General features: G+C 36.5%; 1 protein-coding gene across 6 annotated transcripts in view; it reads left to right on the top strand.

The window, feature by feature from the left end:
* The window catches only part of AP1S2 (adaptor related protein complex 1 subunit sigma 2), a 30,379-nt gene extending 16,153 nt beyond the window's left edge, over positions 1-14,226 (top strand). For 2 of the 6 annotated variants that reach the window (XM_070750642.1, XM_070750643.1), the window contains exon 5: positions 12,611-14,226. In XM_070750642.1, the coding sequence (XP_070606743.1) occupies positions 12,611-12,658 (48 nt within the window). In that variant the 3' untranslated portion in view covers positions 12,659-14,226. Of the gene's footprint in view, positions 1-3,112; positions 3,207-7,845; positions 7,957-9,252; positions 10,451-12,610 lie in introns of those variants that run through there. The other 4 variants (XR_011559023.1, XR_011559022.1, XM_070750646.1 and 1 more) reach the window with 4 other exon arrangements.
* The last annotated feature ends 3,632 nt before the right edge of the window (positions 14,227-17,858 follow it).

The following is a 17,858-nucleotide window of genomic DNA, read 5'->3' on the forward strand; positions in this document are numbered from 1 at the left end:
ACCTTTGAGAACTCTTGGAAATATTATACTGAATCAATTTTAAACTATGAAATTAAGAAATTTCGGAATTAATATGAACTGATTTAAAATATTTATTCTATTAACTAACAGGAAGAATGGACTTGGGGAGCCAGTGTAGAGTGCCATCTGTTGGTTGGAGGAATTATTATTTTGGAAAAAATTGGTGGATGTTTAGACTGCTGCTGACTTTGGATTGTGAGCACCAGGACTATTTTACACTCTGAGATAGATATTGCTGGCAGCTGGATTGACAGTGAAGATATAATATATAAAATATTTAATATGAATTGATATTTCATTTTTGAAGATAAGTAAATTTGGAAAAAATGTTTTTAGAGGCATTCAGTTACGAGAAAATAGGGGTTAAGAAAAATGAATGATGAATAAGGAAGTAAGGAAATGATTGAAGCACAATGGCTTAGAATTATTAAGCAAGAGAGAACAACCAACAAAGGAAGCAAGCAATAACGTAACAATTTAATTGGAAAATATGTGTAATCAGGGTGATGAAACTAGATAAAGAAGGAAGCATGAGATTAATGTCATATACTGAGAGTAATGGATAAGAAATTAAGAAGTATCGATGCACTGTTCTACAGGTTAAAAGTTGCAAGCATGAAAACAGCTGTTCTTACATAATTTTGGGGTGCTAAAATTGAAAATAATATTTAAAATTGTATATTGGTTCTAGTTTCCATGATACAATATTATATGGTATACATATGATATATAATGCAGCTGTATTGCTTCATAATGGCAATCAGCTACCATCCGTTCCAGTTGCTTATGCAGTTGCAATGAAAGAAACATATACAAACTTGAAAGTGATCTTAAAGTGTATTAACTATGGTCAACATCAATGGTTACTTGGTCTTCAAGGTGGATATATTAAGTATTGCTGCTTCCTGTGAGAATGGAATTGGTGCGAAAGAATTGCACTATATCAAAAGAGACTGGTCACTACGGCAGACACTGCAACCAGAGAATAAAAATACAAAGTATCCAGCACTTGTAAACAGCAACAAGATTTTATTACCTCCATTATACATCAAGTTGGTATTAATGAGAAACTTCATGAAGGCAATGGACAGGAATAAAGCAGCTTTCATGTTCCTGATAAGTAAATTTCCATCACTTACTGCTTCAAAAATAAATGGTGGAATTTTTGTTCGCCCAAAGATCCATGAACTTATTAACGATGACAAGTTTCTTTTTCTGTTGGCATGGCAAGGAAAAGATTGCATGGATAGCATTCATGTCAGTGACATCAAACTCTCTTGGAAACAATAAAGCATCAAACTACAAGGAAGTGGTTGAAAAACTCGTCCAGGCCTACAAAAATCTTGGTTGTAACATGTCCTTAAAAATTCATTTTCTATACTCTCATCTGAATACACTCATCCATCGAATTGTGGAGCCATGAATGACACGCATGGGGGCGCTTCCATGAAGACGTTGCAACTATGGGAAAAAATCAAGATAAATGGAGCCCATCATTGCCTGCAGACTACTGTTGGACAATTGTAAGAGACAATCCTTTCCTTGAATACAAAAAAAATGTCAAGGGAAGCAAAAAGGGACACAAATTGAAGGCAAGATTAATGAGAAAATTTAAACTTTCGAACATTTTAAAGTTGTTTACTAATTTAGTTTTTCTTGTTAAACATATACAATAGATTATTTCATGTATTCACTGTTGCACAAATAATTCACTTATTTTTATAAAAATATATGGGTTTATATATATGTATTATTTATCTATTACCTGTAGTTGGAAAATATAAAATGTCCATTGCATGAAAACACATTTCAATATTATATTTGAATTCAGCATCTAAAATTCATTAAGAAATGACACATTTCATTTCTACAACAAAAAAAAAATTAACCTCATTCATAATGCAGGAAATTCTTCATGTAGAAAAAGCTTTATAATCTCAATTACAAACTTTGGTTTTAATTTTTAAAACTGTCACCTCCCTTCTTAAGATGTTTGGTGTTTCAACTTAAATCACAGAATTTTTAAAGTATGCAAAGGACACTGATAAAACTGTTTCTTTCCATTATTTCTTGTGTTTGTAGTTTCTTAAAGTAAATTTAGATACAGTGTTAATAGATATCTTATGATAAATAATTGGAGCAGAATCTCCATTTGAGTATAGAATCAGTTTGAAGAGGATCTTAAAAGAAACTTGTGGAAGAACAATGCTGAACTTTTTATTTTCTTGCAGCTTCATTGTGTTTCCCCCACCCCAGTCAATTAAAACTGCAATTTTTATGTTTCTGGATCCACTGCAAATAGTTCCCAGCATATCACTATGATTAGGACTGGAATTTCAGTTGTAAAGAGATGTAGTCATTAAGTGAATCATATGAGTGGGTCTGATTTTACAACCACTTCTCCTGTGATCATTAACCTGCAGGTGTTAAGCAAACCATATGATTATTAAGTGAACCATGTGGTTGTTAAGCAAATCCAGCTTCTTGAGTTGATTTTTCTTTTGGAAGTCAGCTGCACAAATTGTGATCATATAAAACATTACAGCCATCATAAATGTGCCAGGTACCTGAATTTTGATTAGATAATGCTTCAAGGTAGTGCAATCGTCAAAGCTTTAAGGAGGAGTTGTAAGTTGCTTTTCCCAAGACCATAATAACTACAAACCATCAAGGACTACCTCTATTAGCATTGTGAAAGAGAATAGGAGGATTCAATCTTCTCTTACTTAAAAAAAATCCTTTTACCCATCATCTTTTTATATGTGAATGGGGTAGGCAATGAAAAAAGAAAGATGTCTCCGTTACTGATACATTTCCTATAGCTTTTATAAGCAATTCTCTTGCTGTTCTGAAAATAGTACCCTAATTAGGAATTTAGCAACCCTCTGGAAAAGTGAAGACTCACTGCATATCATATCTGTGTAATACATTCATTTTTCTTCATATTTTCACTAGCTTTGTACTTGATAATACTCAAGTAGAAAAACCTAAAGAGTATTAATATCTATAAACCTATGTGAAGTTGATTATCTTTACGCAAACATGCAAAATGCACTTTAAAATTTTCAATTGTGCTTAATTTTGTTTATAGAGCCAGAATGAAGACTGGGGAGGTTTGTCTGAGGATATCTTATGATTAACAACAGTCTAAAGCCTTAGTGCTTTGGCCCCTACCTGTACAATTGGTAACTACCAAATTTATCTTTTGGTGGCATGGATTACATTAGTGCTTTGCAGAGGTTTGCACGTGTAAAAGAACCCTTGCCTGTTGAGCAAGAAGAGGAACAGAAAGTGACGAGTAATGGACTTATTCTTTGTCATATTTGCTTGACTGAATGGACATTTGCTTTGGGTGTTATACCTTTATTTTTCATACTAACGGCATCAATTTTAAATTGTGTGGTGCATGGTTTTGTTCTAGTGATGTTAATGATTTTTGTATGCTGAAAGGGCTTAAAAGATCCCCACATTGGCCAGTAAACATCACTGATCTGATAAAGCAGTTTAATTTATTTTTTGGAATACAGTGTCTATCATGATTTGCAGAAGAAAAAAGATAAGTGTGTTAAATACAGTTTAGTGTGTAAATGAAAAAAGCTGCAGTATTTTACAATTAACTTAATACATGAATGAATTGCTGACATAAATATTTTTTTTATGTCAGCATATACTTGACAGGAAAAGGGATATTCTTGTCTCAATTTATTTCAAAATATAAATTGCTTAAAATATAATTGTGTAATTGCCACTTTTAAATCCCCTATTCCATAAAAAGGGGTGGGTGAGGAAAAACAATCATCCAAAAATGTTTTTAATGTACTGTATTTTATTTATTTTTAATTAATTTATGTTTCTCTTAAATAATGTGGCTTAAATGCATTAATTAAAACTAACCATATTCAGTCCTGCATTTAAAATGTTGAGAAAGCAGAAATTATAAACATCAAATAAATCCTATTTATCAATGATAGAACTTTACAAAAATGCTCTTTAATCAACCGTAATGGCTTCAATACAAGGCTGCATGATTATACTAATATGAATAGCATCTTTCAGGTAAAATTCTCAAACTTCTGGAATAGCTTTTCCGAAGCTGAAATAAGACAAAATTTAAAAAATATTGATAGGAAGTGGTCTAAACATGTGACTCTCCATCAAAAACAATAAATTAACATAATAGATTATCTATTGATATGTGTAATTATGATTTATTGTGATTGTCTTGTAAACATGCATGTTTAAATACACAACTTGACTAAACCTAAGTAATTATAATTTTATAAGTATAATTTTAACTGATTTAATAAAAAGTTGTGCTTTTCTTCATAGAAATCAATGTCATTTTAAACGTTAATATTTAGTTGTGGATCAATAGTATGGAAAAGAGAATCTTAAATGTGATCATCATGTTACATTGTGAAGTTTGCCTCAATACTAGTGTTGGTCTCAAAATGATTTAATATTTCATCAAGATTCTGGGGTACAGATTATGTTTTAAAGTATCCTACAAGATAGTGACAATTTTAACAATCATTTAGTTTTGTTAAAACATTACTTTATATATTTATAAAATGGACAAAAAGATTCTCGGTTCTGTTCAGATCAGGAGAAATCCTTTGTAAAATATTTTGCTCCTTTTTAATTTCCCATATTAAATTTCCAAGAATACATGTGTTGAAAAATAAAGTCAGTAAAATTTAAACAAAAAGGTCATGAAGAAAGGAAGAAATGCCTCCCACTATTAATTCAGCAAAGATTTTGAAGTAGACATTGTGGCCTATACTGTGACAAGAATATTAATTATTCTCCAGTGTGGTTGCGAAAAAGTCCAGAAATGGGTTGCTACAGTCTGATCTGCCTAGTTACGGGGTCTGTATTTTTCAGCCACTACTCCTTGCCTCTCTGCACATGCCCCAGTTTCCGACTCAGTGAGATCTGAAACAGTTGTCAGGGTTGGCTTGCCACCACCGCACCTTGCCAATTCCAGCCTCTAGGACTGTAAGTGTCTGTTCAGCACTCTCCCAGATGAGGGCTGTTTCTGCAGCCGTAGTTGCCATTTCCAACCACTTTCCCTGGTGGCCATTTTGGAGACATTCAACTGAAGGATAATTTTTTCCACTGTGTAACCCTTTGCTTCAGTTTTGTAGCTGTGTGTGTGTGTGTGTGTGTGTGTGTATACATAAACACACACACATATATACACATTTTTGCTGATAAGTGAAAAGGAAGGGAGTCTGTTATAGATCTATTTCAACCTTATTAGGTATCATCAGAGAGACATACCCTTAACCTGGATTTGAACTTATAGCCTTCTGCATGCAAGGCAGGATATTAACCTCTAAGCCACAAGCTCCTCTCTGAATCAGCCTTTTTACCGGGAAAGAGTTATATGGTTGTTTTTCTATTGGGGATTTTAAAAAAAATCTGCTTTGGAAATGGCCCCTGCGTGGGGCCGAGAGGCAAAAGGAAAGCAAAAAGTTGCTTCCTCCCATATTTGGGAATACTGGGGTTATTTCAACAGAAAAACAACCATATAACTCTTCCCTGGTAAAAAGGCTGATTTTCATTTTCATTCATTTTCAAATTCAGCAAAAATATATTATACATATAGAAGTTTGTCGGCTATGAAAAACAATTAATAAACTGCCTTGGAAATGGCCTTGGATTGGGGCGAGGCAAAAGGAAGCATTAAGCTCCTCCCATATTTGGGTATAACAGGGTGATTCGACAGAAAAAACATACAACACTTCCCTGGTACAAAGCTGAAGGGATGAAATCCTGTGGCCTAGAGGTTAATTCTCAGCCTTACAGGACAAAAGCTACAAGTTCAAATCCTAGTGAGGGTATGGCTAGCTGATGAGGCCACAACAAGGCTGAAATAGATCTATACTGGTCTCCATTCAGCAAAAATATCTTACATATATGTATATGTATGTATGCGTGTGTGTGTTTATACACACATGTTTGTCGGCTATGAAAACCAATTAATTAACTGCCTTGATTATGGCCCTGTGTTGGGGCGAGGGGCAAAAGGAAGCATTAAGCTCCTCCCATATTTGGGTATACCAGGGTGATTCGACAGAAAAAACATATAGTATATATACAGTATATATACAGAATGTGTTTGTGTGTGTATACACACACACATATCGATATCCATATATTGATGCTAAGGAATTAGACATTCTACTTTCCCTCCTCTTTCACTGAAAGAAGATAAGAGCCAGCCTGAGCGATAGAAAAGGATAAGATAGGAGATGCTTCTGTGAGACAAGCCTGAGGGAGAGAAGGGAAGAGGAGAGGCTGATTATAATTACTCATTAATGTTCATGCTTTAAGTGTCAATTTATCAAGCCCGATCACATAGCTTTGCAGCAAAGCATGGGTATCTAGCTACTAGCTAAGTATAGGTCATAGAAGGTTGTATGAACAAACCTTATATATATACCAGTAGTCACATTTCTACAGAGGACTTATTCATCCCGCTTAATTGACCATGGAAATAGTTATATGTAGTTCTCAACTTACAATCACGAGTCCAAAATTTATGTTGCTAAGTGAGAAAGTTAAGTGAGTTTTCCCCCAATTTGCAACTTTTGTTGTCACATTTGTTAAGTGAATCACTTCAAGTGTTAAATTAATTGTTGTTAAGTGAATCTGACTTTGCTTGTCAGAAGATCACAAAAGGCGATCACATGACCATCATAAATGAGAGTGAGTTGTGAAGCATCCGGATGTAAATCACGTGACCACGAAGATACTATAATGATCATAGGTGTGAGAAACAGTCATAAGTCACTTTTTTCAGGGATGTAATTTTGAATGGTCACTAAATGAAATGTTGTAAGTCAAGGACTACCTGTATTTTGGATACAGAATTCACTCCAATCATCTTGAGGGCTATAAAAGCCATGCCTTTTCTATTGGTGTTTCTCAATTGTTGCAAACAAGTTGATTTCCAGAATATGATCTCTAGAATTCAACTCTCTCAAAGTGTATTATTTATTCCACATTTTGACATAGCTCCATACACAATACTTGCTTAGATGCTTGACAGGATGTTCACCTCTTACCCTACATTTGTAATGAAGGAGAGATTATGAAATTCAGTTTCTTCAGGTTTAAAATAAGCGCTTTAACTCTGTTGGCTTTTCAAATTTGAAGCTATTTGTATTCATTACAGTATATGTACATTATATGTATGTAGAAATTTGAGGTATTTCATTAAGAACAAAACTGCATCTTTTTTCCACCCAAACCTAGGATTTTACAACTTTCTAATTGAATGTATTTTACTGGTTTTCACTCATTGTTTCTACTTTTCAAGATCCTTTTGAACCTTATTAATATTATCATCTGTTTGTTATGTGCCCTAACTTTGCTTCATCTAGAAATGTGATAAGTATATGTTCTAATCCTTCATTCACTTTTCTATATGTGAAATAAATTGGGGTAGACTGGAGCTTTGTAGTATGCTGCTTTATACTTGTTTCCATCCTAATGTGAAGTCATTAATGCAATATGATTGTTCAGCTAGCTCTGTATTTATTTATTTCTATCTATCTATCTATCTATCTATCTATCTATCTATCTATCTATCTATCTATCTATCTATCTATCTATCTTGCCTTTATTACTTTTTATAAATAACTCAAAATGGCAAACATACAGTACTTAATACTCCTTCCTCCTCCCATTTTCCCCTCAATATATGTTTATATTTATTATATAATTTCCACCCTTATTATTTTAATAAATAATACAAGCTGGTAAACAGACCTAATGCTCCTTCCCCTTTCCCCCCCAATAACAACTCTCTGACAGGGAATGACTGAACTAAGCCAGCTTTCATGCCTAAAGTGGGATTAGAACTAAATCTCCTGGTTTCTAGCTACAAAGATGGTCAAAGTTGCACTTGAATTTGATTTTTAGCAGGTAAAGTTGAGAATTGTTCGATTTTGACTACACAAGATGCAGATAGTTTATTTTCACTTTTGAACCTTTCCATAGAAAGGTTTCAATATTTTCATAAAACAAATTAAAAATAATGTAAATAAATACATTAACACCAAACGGTGTTATTTCACTACTTTTGGTTAAAATCTGAGCATCCAGGAAATGAAAATTCATATTTAAGATGATGTAGTCATTAGGTCAACTAAAGGAAACTGAAGGAAAAAAATGTATTCCTGTTACACCAGTTTATAAATATTGAAAGAATGTGGAGAAGATTGCACATATGCAAATTAGGCATGTGGAGAGTATTTACTTTTATGAATTTGGATATATTAATCACAATCTGTTGGGGAGGACAAAGATAATTGAATATTTATGTTCATATGATGTCTAGGAAAATGTACTTTGCCAAGTTAACATGGAAATTTATAAAATGTTCTCTATTAACTGAATTAATCTTAGGATAGCTGTTTTAGGAATACTTTCCATTTCATTATTTTCAGGGAGACCTATATTTCTGAAATGTAAAATATTCATAGTTAAAATTCAGTAATTTACATAGTATTGATTAATATGATTGAAAGCCTACACATTATTATATACAAAAAAAACTATAGTCATTTATAGAATTAGCTTTATGAATGGTATATTATTTTTGGTCTTAAAATAAGCTCAAAAAATGTAGGAAATTAATGATGCTAGTTCACCATCCCTGGATAGTTGGATTAACAGCTAGCTGGCCTGGAATGTTAATACAGGTAGTTTTAAAACAGATAAAAAGAATGAGTTTATTGTTATGATTGCAGCCCTTAAAGACATAATTTATACCGTAATTGCACCATTGAAGAAAAATAAAATTTAGACATAAATTAATTGTAGTTTACATACATTGCCATAAAATTCAGTAATTATACAACTGAATATTATTTGATACAACATCAGAAACATCTTTCAAATAGCTTGTGAATATTGCATGTGCATTATGTTTTCTGTAATTAAATATTCTGCTGTGCAAAAAATGATGGCTGTCTGAAAGTAATAGTGTACACATCCAATCATCACAAATTTAGTTTAAAGCAAACCACCCATGATATTAAACGTTTGTTAATTACCGGTATCCACTACAATAAAATATATTTTCTTAAACCTCTAACATTATTATTACATAACTAAAAAATCACAATAAGAAGAATGGAAGTAATATAAATCCATTTGTTTTATTATATGCATGCTAATTTCTATACTGTTTATAAAAAATATACATTTCTTTTATAGCCACGTCATGAATACTTTAATGTCCCAGTATACTAAATGACTTCATTCATCATGCATACAGAGAGGCGCTAGAACTGGTTTACTCATGGCAGAACGCTTTTCCTCAGCTTGGTGAATCCAATCATCTTGAACAAACTAGTGTATATCACAGTTGTGTGTTTTGTTTTTGCTGTTTGTATTTTTCTTTGTCCTTCCATTTGCAATGTTTGTTTTTCTTCATATGTTTGTCAGCATGCTGTAATTTTCATGTTAAAATATTTAAACTTATCTCTTTAGCAATTGACATAGCATGTAAAACTTAAGCTTGAAATATTTTGCTTAGCTTCACTTTATCATTTAAATATTCAATCCTATGGTTCAGTAGTCTGTCAAAATGTATATAAATCTAATTTATGCAGCTTTCACATAGAAATCCACTGATGTTAACTTATATACTTTATCCCACTAAACAAAATGTTTTCTAAATAGCGCCTTCTAAACTTATCATGAAAAACAAGCCTGAAGGCCACAAATTGTGATACATGTATATTAAACAGATTTACTTCACTACTAAACACATTAAAAAAATAAATAAATTGATCTTGCATTCTCTAAAGTGTGCATAAGGTATTCCTTCTGCATGCAGTTTTTCATTAATTTCACTATTTTAGAGTAGATTTTTATGGATAACTTCAATGCATATACGGAACTGATCCAAATGTTACAATAGCAATAAAAATGTTTATAAATGTACAGAAGCAACTACCAAAAGTATATGATTAAAAACCGCCCTGATTTTATTCTAAAACAAAAAGTCATAATAAAAAGAGAGACATGACTGTTGTTACAAAGTTACTTTCAAAATGGCAGTTAAAAAAGAAAATGGTTTCTACAATATAATCGAATATAGATAAAGCATACTAGAGAGAATCGTGTTTCAAACATGGGATTAATGTTACTTCCCATTACATCTGGGAAGCATGCAAAAAGCATTTATATTGCAGATCTCTCTCTTCCTGTCTGAATGTATATGGTGTTGCTTCTGTGAATGTACATGATAAATGCTGCTTTGCATTCTTTTAATGTCTGGCTCTTCAAACTGCTGCAAATGGAGTGCTGATGGTGGTGCAGTATTGTTGCACCTTTATATAGCTGCATGCTTGTAAATTACTGTGAATTTTATTTGGCATGACTGTAATAAAATATTGCATGCACTTCTCATGTGACTGGCTTTTTTCCCCTCCATTTCTTTGCTGTGAAATAATTCATATTTGTGGAATTTACCTTAGTTCTGATTTGCAGACATATGAAACCCTTCTGATAAAAGATCACCTATTTCTAAAAAGTTGCACATTCCCAAAGACCTATTATTTTATATCCCTTGAATGGTACAGCTACTTTCCCCAAGTAATATTTGAGATTTAGGTGTTGAAGATGTGCTGTATCATTGCTCATATATTGTACATTATTAAATTGTACATTATTAAAAGTGTAAAACACAATTTTAAAAAAATACTATGATACAAAAATGCATATAGCAATATGCATGTGCAGATTTTTATTAGATAAAAATAGTGTATCTTTGTTATATTATGCTGGCCTATGGGTGTAATAAAGATTCGGTTTGATTTAGAGTTCACATAAAGAGATCTATTAATGCAGGTGGAATCCAACTACATTTCATTTATTGGATTACAGTTCTAATTTTCATGAGAAATTGCCAGAATCTTGAAAGGGAACCATTGTGGGATATTGTCCGCCCTCTAAGCTAATCTTGTTTTTGGAAGTTTGCATAGTGAATGAGGGTGCATTTCCTGGTAGCAAATTTGCTGAATGATGAATCTTCAGAATGCTGTATCTAATAAAAACTTATTTTTCATAACAAAAGTATGATAAAATCCAATCCTTTATGTGTCAGCACAGAATAATATCTAAATAGAACATTTGCTGCTACTTATTAACACAATTCAGAGGTGTTACAATAGTGCCTTCCTTTTGAGAATTCAGATTTTTTTAAATTTGTTATACAGTGATCCCTCGGTTAGCGCGGGGGTTACGTTCCAAGACCTCCCGCGCTAACCGATTTCCGCGTTATACTGGATGCGGAAGTAAAAACACCATCTGCCCATGCGCGCCCTTTGTTCCATGGCCGCACATGCGCAGAAGGTGGAGCGACGCAAGTTCGGAGGCTGGCAATGCAATGGTGATTTTTCCGGGCTCCTCGCCGCTACCCACAGGGCAGCGCTGGCGGCAATGGCAATGGCAACCCTCCCTCCTTCCCTCCTTCCCTTCTCTCCCTCCCTCCTTCCCTCCTTCCTTCCTCTCACCGGCTTTCTTGGGGCAGCGCTGGCGGCAATGGCAATGGCAACCCTCCCTCCTTCCCTTCTCTCCCTCCCTCCTTCCTTCCTCTTCTCTCCCTCAGTATGACGTCATCGGGCGGGAAAAACCGTGGTGTAGGAAAAAAAACGCGGACTTATTTTTTAATTAATATTTTTTGAAAAACCGCGTTGCAGCGTTTCGCGCTAATCGAGAACGCGCAAATCGAGGGATCACTGTATCCCATATTTACTATTTTTTTAAATAATTCAAGATGGCAAACACATCCTACACACCTTTAGTCTATATTTTCCCACAATTGTGAGGTGAGTTGTACTAAGAGTGACTGGCCCAAAGTCACCCTGTTGGCTTTCATGGTTAAGGCAGGCCTTTAACTCAGGGTGTCTTAACCACTAGACCAAATGGGCTTTCATGTTCTTACATACTTGTTACATACTTGTTGCATTTATATGGAAATATTGCTAAAATTCTGATTTTCTTTCTTTTTGGCTATACCTTTTTAGGATGCTAAAGTAAGTGCTTTTATACAAATATTACTGGCTATGCTTTGAGTACATTGGTATCTTATAAGAAAAATATAGCCTGCTTTAACATTTTATTTGAAATTGAACATTTAAAACATTGATCACTAACTTCAATAGCAAAAATAACATTTTAATTGGCTTTTACAATTATTTTCTAAATATTTTATCCATATTTGTTAAATATTTACGATTTTTATCTCAAATTCTTTAATCAGATCACACATTCACACTTATCAAAGTGGCTAGTGCATGTGGGAATAGTTCAACTTTTTGTAAGTTGCTTTCTCTCCTTTATCAACCATAAACATTTCACATAATAGAAACTGTTTCTAGTCTATTCAGTTGACTAAAGAAAGGAGGAAAGAATTGCAGGAATTGGGAAGTTGTCAAATACAGTTTATTAAAGAAAAGGTGAGATGTAATTTCCTGAATTTCATTTACTTTTTAAATATGGTATACCTAAGCTTGGCAGAAATGAAAAAAACCCTGTTAATTCTCTTTTTTTCTTTTCTCCACAGGAAGCAGAAACCCCTCGTAGTGTTCTTGAAGAAATTGGACTGACATAAATCTTTTCTGGTGTATTTAGTGTCCCATATAAGTGTAAATCTTCACTGCCTCCATGTAATGTTAGCTAATGGTGTTATGATGCTATTTGTCAGTATTATTGTTCTGCTAAGCTACTTATAATCAGGTCTATGAGAAAAAAATCTATTTATTATAAAGTTTAAAAAGGGAGCAAAGGTTTTAAACATTTGAAAATTGGGAAAAGGGATTTTACAGCAATTTAAGCCACATTAGTTTTAAAATATTGAGTCATAAATGACAATTTCAATAAATTTTTTTTGTGAATTACTTTGCCAAAACATAATGTATCTAGTACTGTAATTTGTGTTACATGCTGAAAACTATTACATGTGGTAATGTGAAATGTGTTAACAAAGGAACTTGGCTTTGTATAGCCAAATACTTTTATTAAGTCATTTTAGGTTGTCACAAGATTAAACAAGTATCATATTTACAGTTATTTTATTTATACCAAAGAATTATATAAAGATCTCCAAGTGAAACTATTGTAAGCTGTCATGGCAGATTCATCTCTAAAAATTCAGTTATAAACATTGTAAAAATTCCTTGGAATGAAATTCTAACTTAATTAATATTTTGCAAAGGGAATGTAAATTGAAGTTATATAAAGTGTGTTAGTTTTATAAGCATAAGTACTGAAAGTTTTTTCAAAAGGATAAATTTCAGATATTGAAACACACTTGACAAAAATGAATTGTTAGAAAATATCTACTTGTTACCAGTATTATCTGCTGTTTGAAGTCAAACTGAACAGCTATTTTACTAAATGTACCTATCCGTTAATATTCCACCTTAGATTCTAGATTTAATCATAATACATTGTGAACACAGGATACCTTACACCATGCCTTTGCTCAGCTTGTTCACAATTTTGGCTGCCATGGTATGTATATGCACATATCAAAACAAAATAGGACTTCTAAATATGAATAGGTTAAGGACTTCTAAATATGAATAGGATAAGACTGCATGGATATTTCAAAGCCATATCTTGTTAATCCTCGTGCATTTTGCTAAATATCCTGTGATATGTTTGAAGCAAACTTTGTTCAGAGCATTTTATTTCTGGAAGTAGGTTGCTTTACATATGTTTGTGTGTGTATATGTGTACTTTCTCATATGTAGACCTCTTTGATAATGTAACTACTAAATTGCCTTCAACTTGGGTCAACTTGCTATAATTGATATTCTCAAATATTGTAATGCATTCATATGCTGCATCAGAAATATACTGAACTGAGTCCAATAGAAGTGTTATGGAATTACCGTAGTAAAAATTACATGAAATACACACACTGGAGTCCTATGCTTAACTTAATGGGAACTGGAAGAATGAAGTGCACGTGGCATAAGAATGGTCCATTTGCTATGTGTGGGGTTGAAATAGGGTGGTATTATTTATGATTTTAAATGTCAAAAACATTTTAGTGCATTAAAATCATGTTTAAGGTCTGCACTGTGGACATGTGTTTATTTTAAAAAGCATTGTGATGTAAGGTTGTGTAGTATCTCACTGGTTTAGTTGTAATAAATGTCCATTTTTACTCCAGTATTGTGCCTGTGTATTCAAAAATGTACGGAATGTTTGTGTAAGCAGACTACTTTATACCAATATTGCCTTCTTTTAAAGGTAAGTTTTAAAACTTGTAAATCATTGTAGCAATGAGTTAACAGCCAATTTCTTTAAAAAGTAATGGGGCTGTTAAACATCAGTTCATTTCTATTTTGCCAGTGCATGGAAGTAATCTATAGCCATTTGCAATGATAAATATATGGACTCTATATGTATGATACAGCTTTATATATTTGGAAATAAAGCAGTGTTAAACTTATAAGTGTTTCTGAAAACTGGAGTACAAAATTGCCAACTGAGACCTATGTTAGTCTATGGTAGCCAAACATGACTTTTGTAGCATCTTTTTAAATTTTATTATAATTTTTTGTGAGCTACACGTCTGTTCATGAGATAATACAACAGCTTAACTGATAAAGAATTTAAATGCAGCAGAATGAGGCAATCAAGAAATATGGTGCAAATCGCAAAGTCTATGTCTTACAATAAAATTTCTTAAATCTTACAATATCACATTCTGGTTTTCTACATTTTCTAGTTTTATAGTGCTATAATAGACTGAAGTATGCTTATTTTGAAAAAATGTTGCAATAGGTAGTTATTAAATCTGAGGTAAATTTCATATCTGCTCCCTTAACAAAAAGAAATTCAACATTTTGGGATTCATAAGTCTTTTGTAAAGTTTCAAAAAAAATCTAAGGGTTTATTTGTAGAGTGCTTCAGAAATGATTTGAGAATCATGCTGCAAAAACTACAGCTCTATTAAAATTAAAGCTGTAAAGCGGAAAAGATACCCACGGCAATCCACAAGTATGCAAAAAATATTATTGACAAGGAACTTGAACAGCATGGGAAACAATGAAAAATTCAAAGATCAGCAGCTATGCATGGAAGATGCTCTTCTCCAATGCACTTGCAAGGAGAGTCCAGGATGGGTTATTCTCCAATGCACTTGCAAGGAGAGTCCAGGATGGGTTATTCTCAGCCTGATTGGCTGGGACTGAGTTTAATTTAAATATTTAGATATTAGTCAGGCACCGCCCCTCTTAGCCCTCCAGTCTAAAAAAACTCAGTCGCAGAATGGGACTTAGAGTTTTCTTCTCCTGTTAATTGTTTTTAACAGGGGTATTTACATTTGGTTGTTTTCCTTTTAGATATTAAATTAATTTGTGTATTAATATTCTCTCTCTTTTTCTTACTTTTCAGGCACTGGGGGAGGCTTCGTTCTTCGGGAGCAGCGTGGGTTAATACCCTCCGCGGGGTTAACCCACTTGGGCTGCAGCTCCTCTAAGCGGTGACCCTACACAGGGGTCTGAGAGGAGCGCCCGGGTTGCTGGCCTCCGCGGCAGCGCCCGGTGGATTTGGCGGTCGGCTGCCGCCATGGGGGGCCTGCCCTCCATGGCGAATATGCCGCAAGAAGAGGAAACACGAAGCCTAGGAAGATCCCCCCCACGGAGAGCCCCTCTGCCTTCCCTCACTTCCCGTCGCTGCCGAGCTCGGAGCAAAGCAATTACCTCAATGACAGCCGGCAGCGACGGGCGCCATTTTGGTGGGGGGGGGCGATCGGCGGAGCGGAGGAGGAGTTCCCGCCCGCTCGATAAGGAGGTTCCCGCCTTCCCTGTGGCCTCCGTTATGAAACCGCTGTCTGAGAAGCGGTTAGCAGGCCCCTTTTTTGGCGGGATTTGGCGGCCGGCCAGGAAGGGGGCGGAGTTCCCGCCTCCCTTCCTTATTGGACAGCAAGTTCCCCCTTCACTTCAGAGCCGGGGGCAGCTACCAAGATGCCTTATGCGTTGCCAAGACAACGCGAGGGCCGGACTTGGCTCCAATAGGCCGACGGGCTTCTCACCTCTAGGTGGGGGGCTGTTTTGCCTGCAGCCTCTTTTTGCCTAGTGCTGCGCAGCCGCAATAGCCTAGGCTACAAAACGATCGTTTTCTCCAAGGCTTTTCTTTCCCTGGAGAATTGCGTGGAGGCTCCTTGCGTGTTACTACACCTCTTTGATAACTGCTCGTGAGTGTTTGCCTTGCATCAGCTATGGCTGAAACTCCTGCCCGTGTTGGGGAAGAGGCCAGTACCATTCCCAGGCCCAGTACCCCGAAAGAAAAGACTCAGAGGGCCAAGACCTCCCAAAGCTCATCTCTCAGGGAGGCTGAGAAGAGAATTAAGGCTCTCGAGAAGCAGCTGGAGGCCTCCCAAAGGCAGGCCTCGCTGTCATCTAGGCCAGTGGGACCCCCAGTGGAGCCAGCCTCCCCCATGCTGATCACAGGGGTTGCAGGCTCGGCCTCTGAGAAGGACTGGTCACCTGAACGCTCACACCAGCCTAACCCTCCAGAGATGGTCAACGTGGGGAGACAACATTACATGTGGCCTGGTTCCTTTCCATCCCAGACCTATGTCCCACCTACGTATGGCCATACGCAGTCTTCCACCTTCACGCCAACGGCCGCTGGATTGCGCAGCTCGCAGGATGTCTGGCAAACCATGCCCCCAAATCTTCAGGAGCTGATAGCGACTACCTTTTCCCAGGGGGTGGATACCGGGGCACAGCAGTTTCCGACACCGGTAGGACTCCCTCCACGTAGACTGAGGGATCCCTGGACGGCTCCAGCCCCGGCTTCAGTCTCCGAGGCGTTGGAGGAGGACTACTCTCCCAGAGAGGATTTCAGCGACCGGGAGGATGACCTGTCGGGGGATGACCAGCCCCCCGAACAACCTGTCTTCGCTGGGCTCTTCAAGTCCTCTCTGTTCAAGGTCTTGCTGAACAAGGCCAAACTAACCATTGAACAGGCAGGGGAGAGTGGACACCAAGATCCATCTGCTACGGCCCAGGCTGCGGGGGGACTTTTTGTCCTTCCCAAACAAGAAACCGTCAACATCCCTTCCTCTCACCTATTCTTGGAAACCATCCAGCGCCCTTGGGAGAACCCAGCGGCGGCTCAGGGACCCTCAAACCTCGACCGCAAGCTCTACTCTTTTGACCAGCCGATGGAGGACTTGCTGGTTTTCCCGACGGTGGACAAGCCGGTCACCAGTCTGGTGTCCAACGCCCTGGTCCCTTCGGAGTCTCAGGAGGGTCTAAAGGCAGAGGACAAACGAGCCGAAAACATCGTACGGAAGACCCATCAGATGGCGGCCTGGGCCATACGGGCCGCCTCTGCGGCCTCCTTCTTTAACAGGGCAACCCTTCTCTGGATCAAGGAGATTCAGTCGCGGGTGGATCCCGAGGACGCCCGCCTCCGACAGGACCTTAATAAGCTTTTGGCGGCCACCGAATACTCCGCTGATGCGACGGCTACCGCGGCGAGGTTTGCCGCCAGGGCTATGGCTTCGTCACTGTCCTCCCGCCGTTTGATATGGCTACGCAGCTGGCAGGCAGACGTCAAGTCTAAATGGAGCCTGGCCTCGGCCCCATTCAAGGGCGGAAAGCTGTTTGGAGAGGTCCTCGATGACGTCTTAGTCGAGGACAAGGATAAAAAGAAGGTCATGCCCAGAGCCAGGAGGCAAGACAGAAGATTCACCCCGTATCAGAGGCGCCAGCCCTTTCGGTCAGAGCCCTCCTCGAGCACCACCCAGGCTTCGAGACCTTTCTTCCAGGGCTCCTTCAATCAGG

The sequence above is a fragment of the Erythrolamprus reginae genome, chromosome 4 (assembly GCF_031021105.1).
Source record: "Erythrolamprus reginae isolate rEryReg1 chromosome 4, rEryReg1.hap1, whole genome shotgun sequence".
Classification (NCBI taxonomy): Eukaryota; Metazoa; Chordata; class Lepidosauria; order Squamata; family Dipsadidae; genus Erythrolamprus; species Erythrolamprus reginae.